Source organism: Rhea pennata, chromosome 3, assembly GCF_028389875.1.
Source record: "Rhea pennata isolate bPtePen1 chromosome 3, bPtePen1.pri, whole genome shotgun sequence".
In the NCBI taxonomy this organism is placed as follows: domain Eukaryota; kingdom Metazoa; phylum Chordata; class Aves; order Rheiformes; family Rheidae; genus Rhea; species Rhea pennata.
The window spans coordinates 24,629,237-24,649,240 of NC_084665.1; the positions used below are offsets into that span (position 1 = coordinate 24,629,237).

Here is a 20,004-nt window from a genome sequence, read left to right on the forward strand (position 1 = left end):
CTGCCCTTTACATAGAGCAGGAGAGGGCCAGGGAAATGTCAGAGGTGGAAATAAGGACAACACAATATTCCTGCAGAATTGCCAAGTAACAACCATCTGCAGCCAACCTGAGAAATGACCAGAGCTCAAGGCTGCTTTAAGACAGAAATGTCCACAATTTCTGGCTTTATAAGCCACCTACTGAAATCCTTGTGCACTTAAAGCTTTAGGACACCTACTGCATGTTGTAGGAGAAAGTGTGTTAATAGTCCTCAAGCAGGTAACAGCAGTCCTTCCCAAGAGGTCCCACTGTGGGGCAGGGCTGAGCTGGGTGTAAGGTTTCAGGGCACTCTGCAGGGAGTTATGATAGTCCAGTACTTCCTATTTGGGATTCAGTTTGGGATTCAGGTTAGCCAGCAGTTAGTGTGTCTGAAAGCCCTGCTGTCAGTGGCTTGATGCAGCAGCAGTATTCCTGCACAGAAATAGCCAAAAGTCTGGCTGCCTCGATTATAGTGGCTAAACCCTACAGTAGCCAGTTTATTCTATTATTTTTAAAGGCTTATTCAGTGTTTTTAATTGCGCCTATAAATGAGGTTTTTGTTGATGCACTTTTATTGATAAGGACAAAGTGAGGTTTTCTCTTTCTCCCCTTTCCCTTACATTGCTATAACTTTGCAGGCAAAACATTTAATGAATCAACAGACGTTAGATAAGTTAGTCGCCATTCCAGTCCTCAGGCAGCACAGGTGACAAAAAAAAAGGAGCCATTGTTATAGCACCTGGACAAGGCATATATTTTTTTTTCTTAATGAGAGTGTCTTTGCATAACGCGTAGACGTTTAAAGTGGCAATGGTATGAAAATGGACACTCTGGAAACAAAAAGAGGAATATGGAGAATCATACTTACTGGTAATGTTATATGCCCAATCACCTAATTTTTGATTTAATCTATTAAAATCTTGTAATCAATCATGATTTTCTATGTTGTAGAAAACCTTATACCTCGGAATAAGGCAGAGGGAGAAAAAAAGAAAGAATTAACTTTTCCATAAATTCATTAGAAGTAGGAGAGAAATTTCCTTATTATTGTACTCAAGAAAAGTCAGTCATGTATTCTAAAATCATTCACGTTTTAAGCAATAATGTAAAAATCAACACAAAGGAAGGGTACAACAAAGTTGTCTTGAATTCAGGATATCCTTAAGGAATTAAAATTCTAAAAAAGAGGACATAGAATCAGTCTATCCCATCTTAAAATACCACAGTATATTGAAGCCAAATAATATTGGGCTATGTTAAAGAAATAGAGTTAGGGAAATTATTTTTGGTATTGATAATAAAATTAATTAATTAATAAAATTGGTTAAATATTAAATCTTTGCCTTAGGAACAGAAAGTTGGTGGTCTCTGCACTAAAGAGTTGATAGTCCAAATATAAGACAGGCTTTACTACAGGTGTATAGAAGGCAGTGAAAGGAAATTTTAGGAAAGTTATTTTTTAAGTCATCCTGTGCCCTAGCAGTTTAATTTATTGTTTAGTGTTACAAATTAACTTATATCGAGCAAACAGAATTATGTTAGTATTTAGAAAACATGTGCTATGTCAGTTAATTTCCTGTAATTATAAGCTTTCTTTGTTATTTTCCTGTTTGCCTCCGGTTGGATTGTTGTATAAATTGTGTCCTTTTTTTTAAGCCTTTGTAGTTTGAATTATAGGCCATTCATACCATTGAAATGTCTTTATCCATGCTTATTCCTGGGTCAGTTTTTATACTGCTTATGGCAATGAATGTAGTTCGGAATTTATAGATTTACTTAGTTTCCTCCAGGTATTGATTAGAATCAACTGAAAATTACAGACTCCTGTACCATACGTGAAAATCACTGGAACACTGACAGATTTTGCTGCTGGTGCTGCTTGGTTTATCAGTTGGCTTGATACTTTTCCAGTATGCTTTTCTGCATCCTGACACGCAGGGAAAATACCAGCTCAGACCCTCAGCTGAGGAGCAGCTAGCATAGCTGGGTAGGAGGAAGACATGAACTCAGCACCACCATTATTTTGTACCATCCCAGTTGTTCAGGCACATGACTACACACAGGACCTAGCATGATATGTGGCCTGTATCTATTTCATGCAATGTGTGTTTGTCTCAGTTGCTGTGCTGCTGAATGTAGTATGGGAATTACCATTTCCATTGAATATCACTGCATCACTCTCTTAAAAAGCAAAACGTCGGGGGCCTAATTTGAAAGCTGTTCTGTGAGTGATGTAAATAGTTAATAATTGCACTGAAATTTGTGGGCTTTATAGAACTATAACTAAGACGTGAAATAGGAAGTGAACGTGTCAATGTGGAGTGAACCTTATCTTCGACATAGATCAAAAGTTTTTCCTCCTCTACTCCCTTCCTCCATAATAATCTTGGGTTTCTGAAGCTTAGTGACAGTTGAAAGTGTCTTTCCAAGTATCTACGTTATGTCTTCTCTATGACTTTTCCTATAGCGTGCATATTCTTTGATTTCTCATTTGTTTCATATTTTCCAGTGTGTTCACTTTAGTACTGCTGTACCAGAAGTTGCAGATTTGTAGGTCATACAGGATTAAAAGATCTGTGTCCCAAACTGTTAATATACAGACTGTGAAATTATTTCTCACAGAAGTCTATAAAGAAGTTGCAGTACACTATATAACTTTTAAAAGTCTTTCATTTGTCAACATTTCATAAATTTTAAATGCCCCAAATCCCAGAGTGTTATCTTTGCTTTCCCAAGATCATAGCTACTGCAACAGGAATTTTTCTAACTTTCTGGGGGGTGGGGACATTCTGAGTTCTGCTTATCACTTGGAAAATGTGTGATTATTCAATTGATACAGAAATGACATCTCAATACCATGCTAGTTTTGCTGTATGTGCTTGACTTGCAGTTTTGCTGTATGTGCTTGAGTCTGGGGTTTTAATTCTTGGGAATAAATCAAACTCCAAGTTGATGATTCACCTTCTACAGCTAATTTACTGCACTGGGTCATGGTTTTTGTAGCACATTCTTTACAGAAGCTGGACACAACAGAGAAGGTGGGTAAATTTGGTGAATATGGCCTCTAGCGTATAACTACGAAAATGAAATCCACTGTTTGATTATTGGGCCATATACTTATGGTGACATACTATGAAAGGAAAAAGAAATGGTAACAGCATTTGAGGCTGATCAGTGAAATATAGTTTAAAGAAGTCTTGAGGACTGTAACTGTTGTATATATGATCAGTTCTTCCTTATGTGCATTTGGAAACAGTGAGAGTAAGCAGGGGTCATACATAAGCTAAAGTCATTTCTAAGACAAAATTGCTAGATTTATTAGTTTCCCATACGGTATTTCCCTGTGTTTTCTTCTGTATTCGATATTACGTTTAGTTGCTTTCTTTTTACAGGACCAAACAGAGCTGGCATGTTAGCTTTGTGCTGCTGACTTTTGTGCCTCTGATCAAATGGTCCCTTAAAGTGAGCGTGGCTGAGGCCATTTTTCAGGTTTGTGCTTAGCCATACGTGTCCAATGGAAGAGCAGATGGAGTCAACTTTTCTCTTTCTGTTCTACATTTCTGCACAAAAGTGATCTGTTTTTCGATCGTTCTCCTGTGGACTGTTAGGGTGATGCTTTTGGTGAAACTTGAGGTGTTGAAGATGGAATTAGATGATGTGTAGGTAGATATGAATCATATTCTAAATAAAATATTTTAATAAGTGCTACAAAATATTTAGAATACTGTCAATCAATTTTATTCCTTTAAGCTTTTTCATTTTTCCCTAACTTTAAACATAAATCGAAAAAGACTCTAAGTATTCACAGGTGCCTCATCAAAAGGTATCTGAACTGTGTTTAACATGTATAATAGAAATGGCTACCCCGACAACATCAAAGAAGAGCCATGATCACTCTCAGAGAGTGCTCACTGTCAGCAGGTATGTCATGGTACATCTAGAGTGCACTCCTGTAAAGATGAAAAAGTGAGTTTACTGTCTATGTAAAACTTGCACCTGATTATTCCATGCAAGTCCTTCTGTGAACATCCTTCCTGCTGTGAAAAGGATTGTTACATCAAAAATAGTCACAGGAAATACTGCCACAAATACAACTACATGAAAAAATTACATATTTCTTTCCTTTCTTTTGTTTATTTGTTTGTTTTTTGAGATATTAACATTTGGCAGGTTTGTTGCAGTTTATTGGTCTGCTTTAAAACTTTGCATTAACGTGGATATATTTTTACCTTTTTCTTGCTGCTCTGTCACAACTAGCATTTGTTGCTGAGTTTGTAACTTGAATTTCTATGATTTTTTGATGTATTTGCTTTGTGTTGTATTTCTGTGTAAAAGAGTTTTTTTTTTCTCTCTTTGTTGTTACATTTCCATTTTTGTCCTATAGTATTTCTCAGGATACTCATTAGCCTTTTTTAGTTATTCTTCTCAATATGTACATCGTCTAATCAATAAGCCTCTTCACTTGCTGCAAAATTTCCATTTTATTGTGTTTCCAACTTCTTTGAAGCTGTGATGGGATTCTGCCTTGGCTAGTGCACTGTTGTCTAAATTTGCTGTGTTTCAGATCATTACACTGACTTTAATTTTGATGTATTTGTATTTTATTCTGTTCTAGTCATACTCTTTTCCTGTGATTAGTTAAATTGCTCTCTGTGCAGTGTTACATTTATAATACTGCTGGAAATACTAAGTAAAGACTTATATTTGGACTGCTATTTACAACTACTGACCTCTAGTTCATTTTTCTGATTTCTCTGTGATGTTGACCTTTTATAGCTTGCACTGCTGTAAATCTTTGAAGTGATGCTTCTTGTCATCATATTTCTAGTAATTATGATTTGCGTTGCATTAACATCTAGAAGCATTTCTCACCTTACCCTTGTTGTATGAGAAGATTTTCTATGCACTAATTTGTATTCAGGTAACAGAAAACAGTTCTTTCTCTAAAGAATTTATCTTGAAATTAAGATGAATGCTTACCTCTATTTCCAAACTTAAAGTTTGAAGTCAGGAAATTACAGATAAAGGACTCATAATTCCAGAAAGTGTTTTCTACAAAGTACAAAGAACTAATTGGACACGTCTGTAATGGCCTAGTTAATTCTAAACTGTTAGCAGCTATTGGTGTGCAGAGTACTATGAATACGGAATGAGAATCTGCCTGAAACTTGTGATGTTCTGTATAATATGTAGTATTCAGAGAATACTTCTGAATGGTACTTGAGTAGGTTTTCTAATTATATATGTTGGCATTTTGCTACTTTTACGTATTTTTTAAGAGAAATTGGACAAAACAGGAAGGAAATTTTCAAAAATTACAGAACCTTACACAGGCTGTATTGCCCCTCGATCTTCAAAAAGGAATATGGAGGCATGTGCGATTTAAATGATGGCTCTTAGGTCACATATCTCAGTCAATGGCTGGGTACAGCCTCAAGGTCTCCTGATTTTGAATCTCTTGATTTAACCACTAAGTATTACTCTATTCTTGAAGAAGTGTCACTGTAAGTGAGGGGAGAAAGTGCTACTAATACATCAAATCTTATCAAATGACTTTAAACTTATCTTAGCTTTCTTTTCACCAAGGTTTGCTGTAAATCTTTCTTACTAGGGAATAGCAGGCCTAGTGTCCTTGCTAAAAGGATTGATTTACTATATTCATATGGAAACAGCAGCTTCCTGTAAGTATGTTATAGTGAATTAGAATCCTATAGCTTTTACCCTTGTGTAACACTTAAGGCCTTAAAGACTGGAATATGTTATGTTTCTGTCCGTATGACAGAAACTTAGAAATGTATGCATCTTCCAATATAGAATAATGACATAAATAATCTTTTAATACGAGCAATTTTCTTATTCTTCAAATAGTCTAATTGATTGTTCATTGGGCGCAGTCAGCCAAAAGTGGAGAGAAACTTTGTACAGACATCATTAGTTTTTCTCCATTTAAAGATTAATCATGAAGAGCTCTGGCTCTTTAATTCTGTAATTTGTATATTTAATGGGCTGCTGCAGAATCTATGACAGTAATTAGCATAGCCTGAAAACTCATTAATACGCAACAACATGATTAATGCAGCATTAATGCAAACATGACTGAAGTTATTTGGGTTATGTAGTAAGAAGATTAAAGCTAAAATGTCCTGTTTGTTTTACCAGTAGTGGGTATAATAGAGTAGCAAGCAAAATAAGAAAAGCAGGTATGAAATTAGCTATTTTAGTGTAAAAGAAATACTCGGTACTAATCTAACGTTTTAGCCTGATAGTTGGTTTACTCAGAAAATACTACGCATTGTCCCCTTTTTATTCTTTCATCATGCTCTGTATTTATGCTTCTTCAATCCTTCAGTCTGACTTAACGTTTTGGCAATTTCAGATATTAAGAGCACATTAAAAAAAAAGGCTTCAAATTGAGGTTTGTCAACTTAAACTTTCACAAAATAGTTTTGGGAGTCTTTTATGTGCTAACTAATTCTAAGAACAACAGATTTGTAGCTTCTTATTTGCTTTAATATCATCTCAGATGCAAGAAAAGGAGCTGCTGACCTGGAACTGGACACAAGTTACAGTTTGGAAAAAGATGACTTGTTGTATGTGTGCGTGCGTGTGTATGTACATATGTACATATCTTCTAAGTATATATTTTTAAAATTTTCTCTCAAAAGAAAACAACTTGAAAATGGACAGCATTTACTTAATTAATGCATTTATTAACTTAGCTTAATGTTTCTGATGATGAACTTGAAAAATACTGTGAAATACATTAAGATAATAGCAAAATATGGAATTTGTTCCTGTACCAAAGTTAACAAAAGATATTATGTAGATTGGGGAAGAATACTTCTCAACTTCTCCCCTGTACAAAAACCAAAGGCCTGTAGGCTGCCACAGATTTTTTCTGAAGAGTGATAACTGCATGGATTCCGTGGAAGATCTTCGTGATTACGTCTAGGAAAGTGTCCAAGCTCTTCCTTCTCCTCTAATTCCACTGTTCATTATGTGAAAGTGCTCTAAATCCTGATCCATTTCTCTAAAGCTCCCTTTTTTATTTTTCAAAAATACGTGTTTTTGTAGCATAAATATATTTTAAAATGGTACTATTTAAGCTAATGTGATGACATGTAGCAAGCAGAATCATTCCCGCAGAGTGAATAACAAGTAAATACTCATTCAATGGAAGTATAGAGCACCATAAATGATGGTGTGGATTCATTAAATACAGCTTAACTGAGACCAGAATTAAATTAATTATTGAAATTATTTTCAGTTAATCCAAAGTTTTACTCCCCACCTATCCCTGTTCCAGTTCAAAAGAAAACTTTAATAATTTCTGCTAGTAAATGTACTTTGATTAAGCAAAAGCATTTGTACATACTCTTAATGTTAAGTAAATGCTTAAAGTTTGTCATCCTGAAGGAGTGTTGAGAACCTAATGCTGCAATCAACTTCTCCTGTGTGATTTTTATTAATTTCAGTTGGCATTATGCACAGATAAGGGCTGTAGTAAACATAACGGGATCACTTTGCCAAGAGTTCTCTGTTAATTTAGGTGGAGTATGCAATTATATAATTATTTGCAGAAATATATATAGCAATATAAACAGGAAGTACAAATTGGGTTTCTTGGACAAATTTCACTGAAAATGTACGTGCTTCACAAATTATACAAAATTAATTTCTTCTAAAGCCTTGTGATTTTCCAGAAAATAGACAGTTTGCTTTCTTTTCCCAACTGCAATGTCCATTGTTTTCCTTTTATGGTTGCCTATGGTTGCCAGATATTTTTCACAAAGAAAATATTTGTGATATGCTAGGGTATCTAATTGTTATTTTTACTTTTTAATCTTACATATAAGGGTTGTTACAGGCTACATTTATGAAATGAAAGTATAAATAACTGTATTCTTACTCTCTGCATCATAGTTGGAAGTACAGCTATTCAGTTGTATCTTTTCACTTTTGGAAAGGTCTTTTGATGCAATAATATGTAGGCTTTGGTAAATTGCCATGGGATTGTTAAGACCCTTATCAGCTTTCTATATGGATGTCTAAATATGTAATGATTCTAACAAGTTGTATTTGTTTTCTGTTATGAATAGAAACATCCACTTGAATGTCCTCTGAATGTCTGCTTGTGGAGAACATTGGTACGTTGCAGATATTTTAGCAGAGTTCATGGGACAAAAAGTTAATCCAGAAAGTAACCCAGAAAGCCTTAAGTGGTCCATTTTGCTGGAATCTCTTAGAAATGTTTGAGAGACGTGTTTTTACTTTGCACCTCTGCCTATTTTCTCCCCTCAGTTCTTCACCCTCTGAATTTTAAAACTACAAAATACATTTTCTTTAAACACTTTGAATATTTTAGTGTTTTGAAATGCTGATTTTTTTAAAAACTAAGCTCAATTCAGTTAAACCGGAAAGAAATTTTACAGGAAAAAAGAAAACTCTTCAGATTGGTGAATAAAGTGTCTTGGTCAATCAAAACCTTTTTTCAACTTTTTATTTAGCAAGCATAAAATGGAAAAAAAATGTCAGAGTTAATTTTCAAAACTGTTCAGTTTGGCTATCAAACTGAAAAATTCCCCGCTTTACATATATATTTGCACACTGTTATATATATGTATTATATATAATATATGTAGTATATATAATTTTATATATATTTGCACATTATAACCTGTTAATACTTTTATGAAGATCTTGCAAACTGTACTGGGTTGTACAAGGAGAATCTGAATTCAACTGTGAATCTGAAATGTTGCTGAAGTTCTTAAAAATGCTGTGCTTTTATGAAGAAAGTAAAAAATGGTGTAAAAATCATTTCATATGTTTTTTCTGTATTAGATAAAGAGCTGGATTCTGACTCATCTACCGTTACAGGAATAGTATATCTTTTTAGTTTTAGTAGTTGCACATTAATGAAAGAAACTCTCAACATTATATGCACTCACAGGATAGCATAGGACATTACCTCTTGTTTTAATAACTTCAAAATGCTGTATTGATCACCTACATCCTCATTCTTTTCCCAAGTTGGGTGTGACATCTCTGAGGATAAAAATATAATCACAATTACACTATTGCAAGCCTTTTAACTATGTAGATACTGACAGAAGGATAGACTCTATCCTAATACACTTTGGGATACTTTAATAATATTAATAATAATTTCACCTCTCTGTCTTTTTATTACAGTATATGTTTGTACAAAATATTATAAGGTTTTTTTTTGTTGTATGTTCACTGTAGACAAGGCTTGTATTGTATCTTGTATAATGCTATTATCATTAAAGAAAAATTGATTTTAAAATAATCCAATCAACTTCAGCAAATATATTGTTTGTTCATTTTGTTCCTGTGTCCTGTACTACTTTTTTACAAAGGTTAATCTTTCTCACACAGCTGATCTGCAAAGTTTGTAGAATATTATCTGTAGGAGATGAGCTTGCACAATATTTGATTTCTCCATAGTAGTCACTGCTGGAAATACAAAAAATGCTAGTACTGAAGTGTGGAAGTACTTATTTGGAGCTAAATTTTACAAACTTCTTGTCCTATGTCCAAGATACCTGAACTTATAAAAGAGGTAGAGTCCTCCTTTAAATTGCATAATAGGTTGCAAATGAAGTTAGAAAAATTTGTTTTATAGGCTGTGAATGAGAAAGATTGTCTGATAGTCCTTGACTCATCGCTAATTTATGTGAGGCTATGGCAACTCTAGAAGCAGGAATTAAGGATATTGTAACCCTCTTCTTGAATATGCAAGGAAGCAACGCTCCTGTGTAACATTTCAAAACTTGAAGAATTACTGCAATATTACCATTATGAAAGAACCATTTATTTTATGTTTTCTAACACTTGCCATTGCACAGTAATGGTGTTTTTGGAGATACTCGGTTATTTTGTTTGCAGCTGTCCTCAGTTAGGTGTAAGGAAGGATCCTTCGGTCTTCATAAATGCCTTTTGGTAGCATAAGTGGTGATTTCTGAGCTGTGCAGAGCTATGCCCTCTTTCTCTTTGTGAAATATGGCTACTATTTTTTTTGAGCTTTTTACTTTAAAAAGGAAAAATAAAACTCAGAAGACTGGGGAAAAGAAGCTGAGTTGTAGAAATACTGTTTGACAAGGCAGGTTAGCTTTTCAACTAAAATATCTGTTTAAGTTAGGTTAAAAGGATTTTGCATAATACAGCATCTGGGTGTCTTTGCTGGGTGTAGTTGTGTACAATTGCTTTCAGTAGGTATTTTAATAGCATGATTAATTTTCATTATCCAGAGAGAATGTTTCTTATTTGTGAGTGCGTCATGTTGTGTTGCATAAGAACAACTATATGATTAGGAAATGTGGGTCAAAGGATATTTCTTATGGGTAAAGGTAATTAAGAAGCATTATCCAGTATGACTATGTATCAGAATTAGGATTTTTTTTTATTTCTTGTAATAGATTCTGTCTGTATGAAAAACTTTCATCACTTATTTTTTTCTGTCTGCCGTAAGATGGTGAAATGTGCGGGAAGAGACTGAATTGTTCAGTAGAGTTGGGTAAAAAACATTAAACTGATCTGTAAAAAAACATTTTACTCTGGAATGTCATGGAAGTGTATATGGAAGTAGCATTGAAAACACATAAAAATATTTCTGGAAAATTGATGCATGTGACAGAGATTTTTTTTTTCTTCATTTCACCAACAATTTCTCTTTCTTCTAGCTGCCTGACTCATGCAACATAAGTAACTCTTAAGTTTGCAATACATTATTTTCAAATTAAACCATTTTTAGCATGAGTGAGCACTAGAGTTATTTTTGCCCAGCCCTTTGCCACCTGCTCCCCTCCCAAATTAAAAGAAAAAAAGAGGAATCATATTCCAGTGGGAGGGATTTGATTGGCAATTCCAAAAACATTGGCTTCCTCGCTGTCGATCAGATGTTGGTGTTGTGACATGACTGCAGGAAGAGGAAAAAGGGAAAAGAAATAAGTTTGTGTTGTGTAAAGTGGTGGGAGCTAGATGTGCAAATAGATGGACCACTTGGGTAAATAAAGATACAGTGTGGAGATGATAGATTTACACCATAATATAGAAATGGTGTGTTTGTGTTTTACTTTGACCTTGTCAGATGTGTTAAAGGACCATGCTGGGAGACGTCGTCATCTTAACAGTGACTTAAGAGAAGCAGATCATTTATGAGACCCATTCAGTTTGTAGAAATTCTTGGTTACTCTCTCCTTATCTGTTCCAAGAGGGGAGGTGTCACAGATTTCATTGTGTATCTAGGTCACATCACAGATCAATCACATCCTAGACTGTCCTAATTGCATTTGAGACCTATACTGAGATTTACCTTACAATCTAGCATTGCGGTTCAAAACTGTCGTACTTTTATTAAGCATATGACTGAATCAAAATTGTGAGATACCAGAATATGATGTAATACTGAAAAAATAAGGTTTGCATGACTTGGTTTTCCCTCTGAGTGATTATTTCAGTGGGTTTTTTAGATGTGAGATCTTTGTCCAATATTACACCTTTGAATTTTAGAGAAAAGGTAGGTGTTGCTATTGCTGCCTTTTCATTTCCTATTACAAAATGATCATACAATAAAAGCAGGGATTAACTGTAGACTCAGCCTGTGATATCTAGATTTTCACATTAGAAAAGTTGTGCCAAATTGTTCATATCATTTTGTATCTTGTGTCTGTAAGAAGATTTTCTAGGAAATAGCTTAAAAGAAAATCATCATGATCATAAAAAAATGTTGGTTTTCCAAAACTTGTTTATTTATGGTTTTGTTCCTCAGAACTGAGATGCACAATATTTTATGGGTTGCTTCATTAATGTGTCCTTAGATGATTACTAAGTAACTTTATTTTGTGGGCAACAATATCCCAGTATTTACAAGCTGTTTAGCTTTTTGCTTTGATATTTTATTTATGGTAGAATAATGTGAAAATTCCCCAAGATTTTATATTTGAATGATATTTTGTTTACTTTATTCGTTTATCAGAAGCCATATGGAGGACTACTGATAATGATTTGGAAGGTTCTTAATTAAGCATAGTTCATCAACTGTCCATTGGGTTATTTCCAATTTTTTTAATAGGTTGTTCTATTCCAGGTGTTTTTTATGTACTTAGATGCCATCGTGTGTGTGTGTGTGTATATATACATATACATACATACATATATATATATGTACACATATATATGTATCTCCTTTGGAACCACAAAACCATTATTCTTCATAGAAACCTTTTACTGTAGTATCATCATTCGTGCTTTACAAATAGAAACATTAAGGGAGAGGTGAAAGTCCATATGCAAAACTGAGCTTAAATCTTTTTCTGGTTCTTCTCATTCATCAACCATTAGAACAGTATGCTAGTATTTGAGTTACATTATCTTAAGTAAGAGGTTACTTAACAGCCCAGCTCACAATGTTGTGACTTTTTTGCAGATGAGTAATGACTTCAAAATCATTGGAACATCTCTCAAAGCTTAACTCAAATGGGGTTAGAGGAATTCCTCCTACAATGACTAATCTGGGTTTTAGGTGAACAAAGCTTCTGTGCCATGGCTTTGTCTTACCATTGTATTGTTTTTTAAAAATAATATTTCGTTTGTAATTATACTGTGAGAATTCATAAGAACAATTAACACTAGCCACATTTACTTTTTTTTAACCAGGTATTAAAGTTAAATTTAGAACTCAGGAACCGGATGGTTTGATATTTTTCTCTGCATCACCTGGGAATCAAGAGGAATACATTGCACTTCAACTGAAGAGTGGTCGTCCTTACTTTCTTTTTGATCCACAGGTAAATCAAAAAAAACCCAAGATCATATAAAAATAGGTTTATTACATATTCCAGGAATTCTCTACATAATTGATGATGTAGGGTGATGGTTTACTTTATCTCGTTTTTAAATTGATTTAAGTTATGTTTTTTAGATCCCTTAAAGAACTGGAAATTTTGGGGAAAGAAACTTTGAGAACCTAAAGCTTTATTAATTTTTAATTAGTTACATGTTTGCCACTGTTCACACCTTTGTTTTTGCCTTTTTATGGGTTATGGGTTTTTTGCCAATACCACTAAACACCTCTACCAAGTCTTTCAGACAATTTGGGGGAAATTAGTTTTTCAATTATCAAATAAAGATTTTGTGTTATTTAATCAATTATTTTATAGCATCTCATCTTGAGACTTAGTCCTTTTCTACTGGAGCTAATATTCATGTGATGAAAGTAGTCTCTTGCTTCCACTAATAATGAGTGTGTCAAAGACAGAAATAATCAGGGAAATATTATCAAATAACTTCCACAAAATTAGAAATAAGATCACATTCCTTTATTTCTGTTTGGATAATTTTTATTTTCTCTGCGCTCCAAAACTGAATCATCTCATGGAATGAAAAGCATTACAGAATCGTATGTATTTCCTAAATATACAATGAACTGTAAATAATTACTGACTTTACTGCTGATATTGATAGTGTGCTATCATTTGTATGTGCGCTGTTTTCGCAAGGTTGCTGCTGCATCAATGTTGGAAGTCAGTCATGTTTTTGGTCATGCTCCAGTGTCAGACAGCGATGGGCACTGCCTTTTATGCTCCCAGGGAATGAACAGAAATGTTTAATAGTATCACAAAGTGTGTATTTAGAGATTTGATAATGCACCATTAACTTTGCTTCCTGAGCTCTGCAATGGTTAAACACATGGAGCTGTGGTGCTCCATGAACCTGCAAAGGTCTTGTGCAGCAATGTAGCTTCTCTTCAGCTTTGGAGAATCTGTAGAGGAGGCATGGTGCCACGCAGAGGCTAAGATCATCATGATATGGGCTAATGGACAGGAAAGGGCCTAAAACTAAATCTATGTTTATTTTTTGTGTTGTTAAGCATGTCTTTTCTAGTGATCAACAGCTCTCAAACATTTGTTTCTTACGCTCATCTGTCTCCTACAACATGCCTTTCTTTCTCTTCCCCTTCTCTCTCCTACTTCCTATGCAGGCTTCTGCTAGTTTACCCCTTCTTCCTGCACGTGGGGAAGTATGGGCTGATGGTACCATGGTTTCCATTGGTGGGAGACAGCGTACTTGAGGCTGCCTTTTTTCCACAGAGAATAAGCTTGGTCCAGATTTGTGTTAATTCTCCCTGTCCTTTCTGCTTTTGCCTTTTATTTCTCATCTATCTGATCTCTGTCCAGTTCTCTCTTCGCTTCTCTGATACTGGCTTTTAGCAGTTCTGTCACCAATGAAAGATGTTTCTGTGGTTTGCTAAGTCCAGCATGTGGCAGATTTGGCAGATGAGAGGAGCTACTTCCCAAAGCTTCCTTCATTTTCCCGGAGGGTGAATTGCTGATAAAAACTCTGTTGCTTCAAGATTAGTTATGTGGCCTTCTGTTGGGGGACAGCTAAAATAGATATTCCTTTTGGAAGTGAGGTGGATGTCTTTGAAGTTCTGCTTCTTAAATAGAATGGGTGAAGGAGGGAGCTTATTTTTAAGGCTTTATTGGAAGAACTATAGAGGTCAGTCTTCTGCTGACTTAGCTGTGTTAGATAACTAATAGCAAATACTGCAAATAAGAAAGAGCTCTTTGCTGTTCAAAGATTCAAGCTAGATCTACAAAGGAACTTATTTAAGCATCTAAACCTTGTTAACTTCAGAAATTTATGACTGTAGCCTTTGGACTCTCTTCTCTACTTTGATTCATAGTCGCAAAGCTAGATATAGCTAAGACAGACCTTTCCTTATAGTCATGATGCTGCTTATTTATCTAAGAGTAGAATATGTGAAGGTCCCCAGCCTCCAAGTGCTTAATTCTACCTCTCCATCAAATCTGTTTGTAGTATTCAAGAGCAGTGCCACCAGTGCCTTATTCAATGATACTGCTACTGAAAGCACCATGTCTGACACATCATAGTACAGTGTTTTTTTCCCGTGTCTACATCAAATTGATACATTCTAGTGATTCTGTGGCTAATTAAAGCAACCAAGACTACTTCTGTCAATGACAACTAATGAGTTCCTAGTTATCAGTGAAAATCCTTGTTGCTTATATTCTGTTATTAAACCTAGTCCTGTTTCCTAGCCCTTAGCATTCTTCTTGCAGTGATATTCAAATCTTTCTACGTATTGATGAAGCCTTCCAAGTCTGTGTACCCAGCAGATTTCATGGGTATCCCTGCTTTTTGAGCTACTATCCTTTGGGAGATAGTAATGATTGACCTCAAATCTTGAGGATTTTACTAAATAACTTCCCTTCCTTCTCTGTTGTTGCTCTTTCAATATAGCTGACTGTTGTCATCTCTCTCCTGCCAGCTTCCTATGCACGACTAATCCCTAGTTTCTTGAATGTAAGCAGTGATGTCTGCAGTATCACTGAAAAAGCATACCAGAACTATCACTTTTTTGTCTAGAGAGTCAGTCATATAACAGAAGAAAACTAATTTGTTGTGAACTAAAGATGAGTAGATACATGTCTCACATCATCAGCATTTATTCCAGATAATTTCATATTATTAATGTCTTACTAACGATTTTGTCATTCATGGATCATTCTTTTTTTCCCCCTTTCTTGGATGGAGGTACTATATTTACTATTATTCTATTATGTGCTATTCTATGTACTACTATTATAAACTATTATTCTTCTTTAATGCAGATTTGTTAGATTCATTAGAAGTTCTTTAAAAATATTTAATATAATTCTTTCTGTGACGGAAATAACTATACCCCCTTTATTTCTGTATTTCTTGCACAGTTTGTTTATTTTTTGACATGTGCATTGCAATTCTAATCCCTCCTCTGCCATTATTTGCTATTTCTGTAATGTCAGGTATCATGTTCTGTTGCAGCAGTTCTTATTCCTTCATTTTTTATCATAGTTTGTGTTAGTGTGCAAATATTTAATTGCTTCTTACTGACTTCATATGCTTTCCTAATGGGGTTATATGCATTGTTTTATCTAGTGATGGTCATGACATATGTACTTCTGTACTTTGTACTTTTCTCTTAAAAATTGCAAAAAATTCCTTTGGTGACATGTGTGTTTCTGCTGAACTGTATCTTTAGCAACTTGACATAATAATCTGTGCTCCATTCCAGCTTGAACCTATGTCTTCTTAAAGGTTAATTATTTTTACCCTTGGTCCCTTTCAGGATTCTTGTACGTATCTTTGCTCATGATAAGAGGTGTTTTTTCTCTTCCCTGAATCTGCTCTGAGGATAGTTCTACCAACTTTTTTTAGTGAGGAATCTTCAGAAGCTTAACTTACTTCTTCCTTCTCTAAGTGTGAATTTCAAACATTTTTCTTCCTGTCCATTCATACATCTCTCAACTTTCTGTATGCCTTCATCTAGCTTTTTCCTAGCTATCTCTGTTGTCTCTCTTTTTTGTTGATTAGCTGTTCTTTTCTACTTCCTTACTGTTTTACTGTCATTCTCCAGAAAGCATGATTCTTTGCTTACTGATCTCTTCCTCTTGTCTTCATAGTCACATTGTTCCATAGACCTTCCCCCAAATTTAGTGTGTGTGTTCGCAAATCTTCAGCTGTCTGTGGAGTTTCTTCTCATCATTGTGCCTTTAATCCACCCCTTAATTACACAATCAAATCTAGCTAAATTACAGCTATCTTGCAGAGATTATAGTCCACTTGTTCTGTCTCTTTCCCAGTGGACCATTGAGTATTTCAGACAATATGAAACAACTTTAATAATAGAAATTTAGGGTCAACCCAGAATACCATCTTATTTAATGATTAGGACACACCTGTGAGGACAATATATCAGGATTCTTCTCAGAGAATGGAAGGAATTTAGTCCTTCTCTTCTGTTTTAGAAGATGATCCATTTACTAAACTTTTCAGCAAAAGGAGAATCACCTGCTGAATTTTCCTGATTTTTCAGCTGAATGGTTTGTGTAACAGCCAAAGTAGTAAGCACAATCTGAGGGTGAACTGTTACTCCCAGAAAAAAAGGATGGAGAATACCTAGTTGAGAATACCAGCTGTGCCTTGCTGCCTAACACTAGCAAAACTTCAGTACTTGTTCTCTTTCTCAATGGCAAGAATTTGGACAGTGAAGGAACTTTGCTGGCAGAAAAGTAGTGGCATTCAGGCTGTAGCCTGAATGCATCTTTGAGAATCTATATTTTGGATGTTGCTAAACATTTTCGTGAATGTAGACTTTAGCAAGAAGGGCCACTCAGATTCATATTTATTTACTTATTACTGAGAGCTGCAAAAAGATAAGGCTTATTGTATGGCTCAGCAAACTAATCCAGATGTGATTTCCTATAGGTGATTTTCAAACTGTTTAATGAGCCATTTCACAACAGGATGCTTAAATGTGATCATAGAGGCACTCAGGTAGTTCTGGTAAAATGTCTTAGAGAGGCTTTTAATGCAGTGCATTCTGAAACCTGAATGTAGTCTTTACTTTCTTTCTTTTTTTTTCCCCTCCCCCTGAAATTAAGTACAGGTTAGCATATGTGCTGTGTGGTCCTAGACTGAATTGGTTACAAATAAATGTAGTTTCTGATGTAGAAAACTGTTAATGCTCTAGACTATTGCGAAACATAATATGAAGAACCACTTATTCAGGCACCTGATCTTTAGAATGCAGCATCGTTTGTAACAATTTTAACGCTAACTAAGTACACTTTGATGAGACAGCATTTAATAAAATGCTCATTAATTTCATCATTAGCAAGGGTATGCTAAGAAGTAAGCCAGTTTCTTATGTCACGCCCAATTAGCATCCCATGCTAGTAATCCCATTAGTATTGTTGAATTCACTAATGGAAAAACTAATGGGCATGCTACCAGGGCACATTAATTGGGCATGACACCAGTTCTGGTTTTAATTATTAAACTATGATAATGAAATGTGTGTTTGTAAAATATTAAAATGTTGAAATAGGAAAGAAGACAATAAAAAATAGTACATGAAAAAATGCCTGTTAGTATGTAAGAGTATGTAGCTTTGTATTGTTATCATGGGACAGAGAACTACTGTATGAACTGCCTTGATATCAAGATGTTGGTTGCATGGAATAGGAAATGTGGTAAATATTAATAGGAAATTATTTTTCCTGTAGTCATACACATGTCATATGGATTTTCATGCACAGGATGCACAGTGACAGTATCTAATTAGAAATCCACTGTAAAATATATACTGTGTTTATAAATCTATATGCTGGCCAGAAATTTCTAATAGAGGCACATCACTTTATAGGGGCAGTACTTAATTTCAATAGGCCTTTTTAGTGTTAATCACAATAGGTACTGATATAATTTTTTTTTCTCGTATACCTAATATTAAGATCTTTAAACTAGAAAGAGTATTAGAAGAAGTGAAAACGTTTCTGAACAGTCTTATTTACTGCTGCAAAGGAGTACACTAGACTGAGCTTATAAGGAAACTTGTTTTTGCTTGATAGCTTTCTCTCTCTCTCTCTCTCTTTTTTTTGTTTTTTCTGAGACAGGAAGAAATTGTTTTTTCTGAAGCCTATCTTAAGCCAGGTCATGATCCTTTAGTATTATGCAGTGCCTATGCAAAATAGTATTTTTCCGTTCAGTAATTTCCTGGTACAGGTCTTTTTTGTGAATTCAGCTGAATAAAATAACATGAAGTTCCCACACAGTTCAAGTGTGATATCAAGTTCTGAGACAATGTTACTGGAATTACTGAGATGTACTTAAATAGTGACTTTGTTTAAATAAATAAATAATAAATAATGAGTCACACATGACTCAATAATTTTTCCCTTGTCTTCATGTTAATCAGTGAAACTAACTACACAGGGTTTTGTATTGTTAATAGAAATTAAACTGGATCCTGGATCCCTCATTTATTGTTTGAGAGGTTAACTTAGTGGGGGAATCAGTCCTTAATATCATTCGTTTTTTTAGTATAAGTTAAACAGAGGACTTTTGTCTTCATTTTCAGATATTATATACCACAGAGTGATGGAGTAAATATAATTGTAAATCTTACCTTCATAACGTTCTAACTCTGATCCTTCTGTTAATAAAAAGGGATCTGCAGTAGCAGTCACTCCAACTAATGATGGTGGAAAAGAGTACAATGATAACATTTGGCACCAAATAATTGCTACAAGAATTCAGGCCCTAGGAAACATTACAGTGGATGGGCAGTACACAGGTAATCAATCCAGTTCCATTTTGTTTTATTATTTTGGTAAAACTTAGGTTGTTGCTCACTTGCTTTCACTTCTACTACTTACTTTCATCCACACAGCTAAAAAATTCATTCAGTATTTTCGAATTGCTACTGTTTCGCCCATGTATCTAAGTACCTGTCCTCTGGGAATAGTTGGTAATTTAATACCAAGTGTGAAGAGTTTTAATCTTTTTGTACTTTTTAATCTATGATTGAATTGATATTCTTTTGTAAAACACATGTAAATCTTTGTGGAATATATATGAGAAGGCGTCAGGATATGGGATGCATTAGCATCTTTTATTAAATGCCACTATTCTGTTATAGAATGGAAAATATGTTGAAAGCACTGAACACGAAAATAATGACCTATCTTGTTTAGGTTCTTCCTTAGCTACTAGTGGCAGTACCATTATTGGAGAGAACACTGGGGTTTTTGTTGGAGGACTTCCACAGGGTTATAGTATCTTAAGAAAGGACGTAGGTGAGTATGATTGTGGTTTATATAATACGATATACCAGAAATACTATCCAGTGGAATGGACTTTACTTTTCCAGAACTGAGGGTTCCATGTACATTTTATCAGGAACATGAGGATAGTACTTAATTTACATAACTATTTACATAGTTTTTTGATCAAAAATAAGTCTCTACAGTTTATTGAATTTTATCTTTAGCAATAAATTGAAATATGCTTATAGTCAACTTCATCAGTAGTAAAGCAGCGTTATATCCAATAAGGTTTGTGTACGTGTTAATGAATTTTATATACAGAGCTATAAACCTGCAAGCAAGTTGTTA

General features: G+C 34.6%; 1 protein-coding gene across 1 annotated transcript in view; it reads left to right on the forward strand.

The window, feature by feature from the left end:
• Positions 1–20,004, forward strand: part of USH2A (usherin) — a 397,775-nt gene that overhangs the window by 121,515 nt on the left and 256,256 nt on the right. Inside the window, exons 21-23 of the mRNA XM_062573566.1 lie at positions 12,701–12,831; positions 19,058–19,184; positions 19,585–19,686. Of these exons, the coding sequence (XP_062429550.1) occupies positions 12,701–12,831; positions 19,058–19,184; positions 19,585–19,686 (360 nt within the window). The remainder of the gene's footprint in view (positions 1–12,700; positions 12,832–19,057; positions 19,185–19,584; positions 19,687–20,004) is intronic.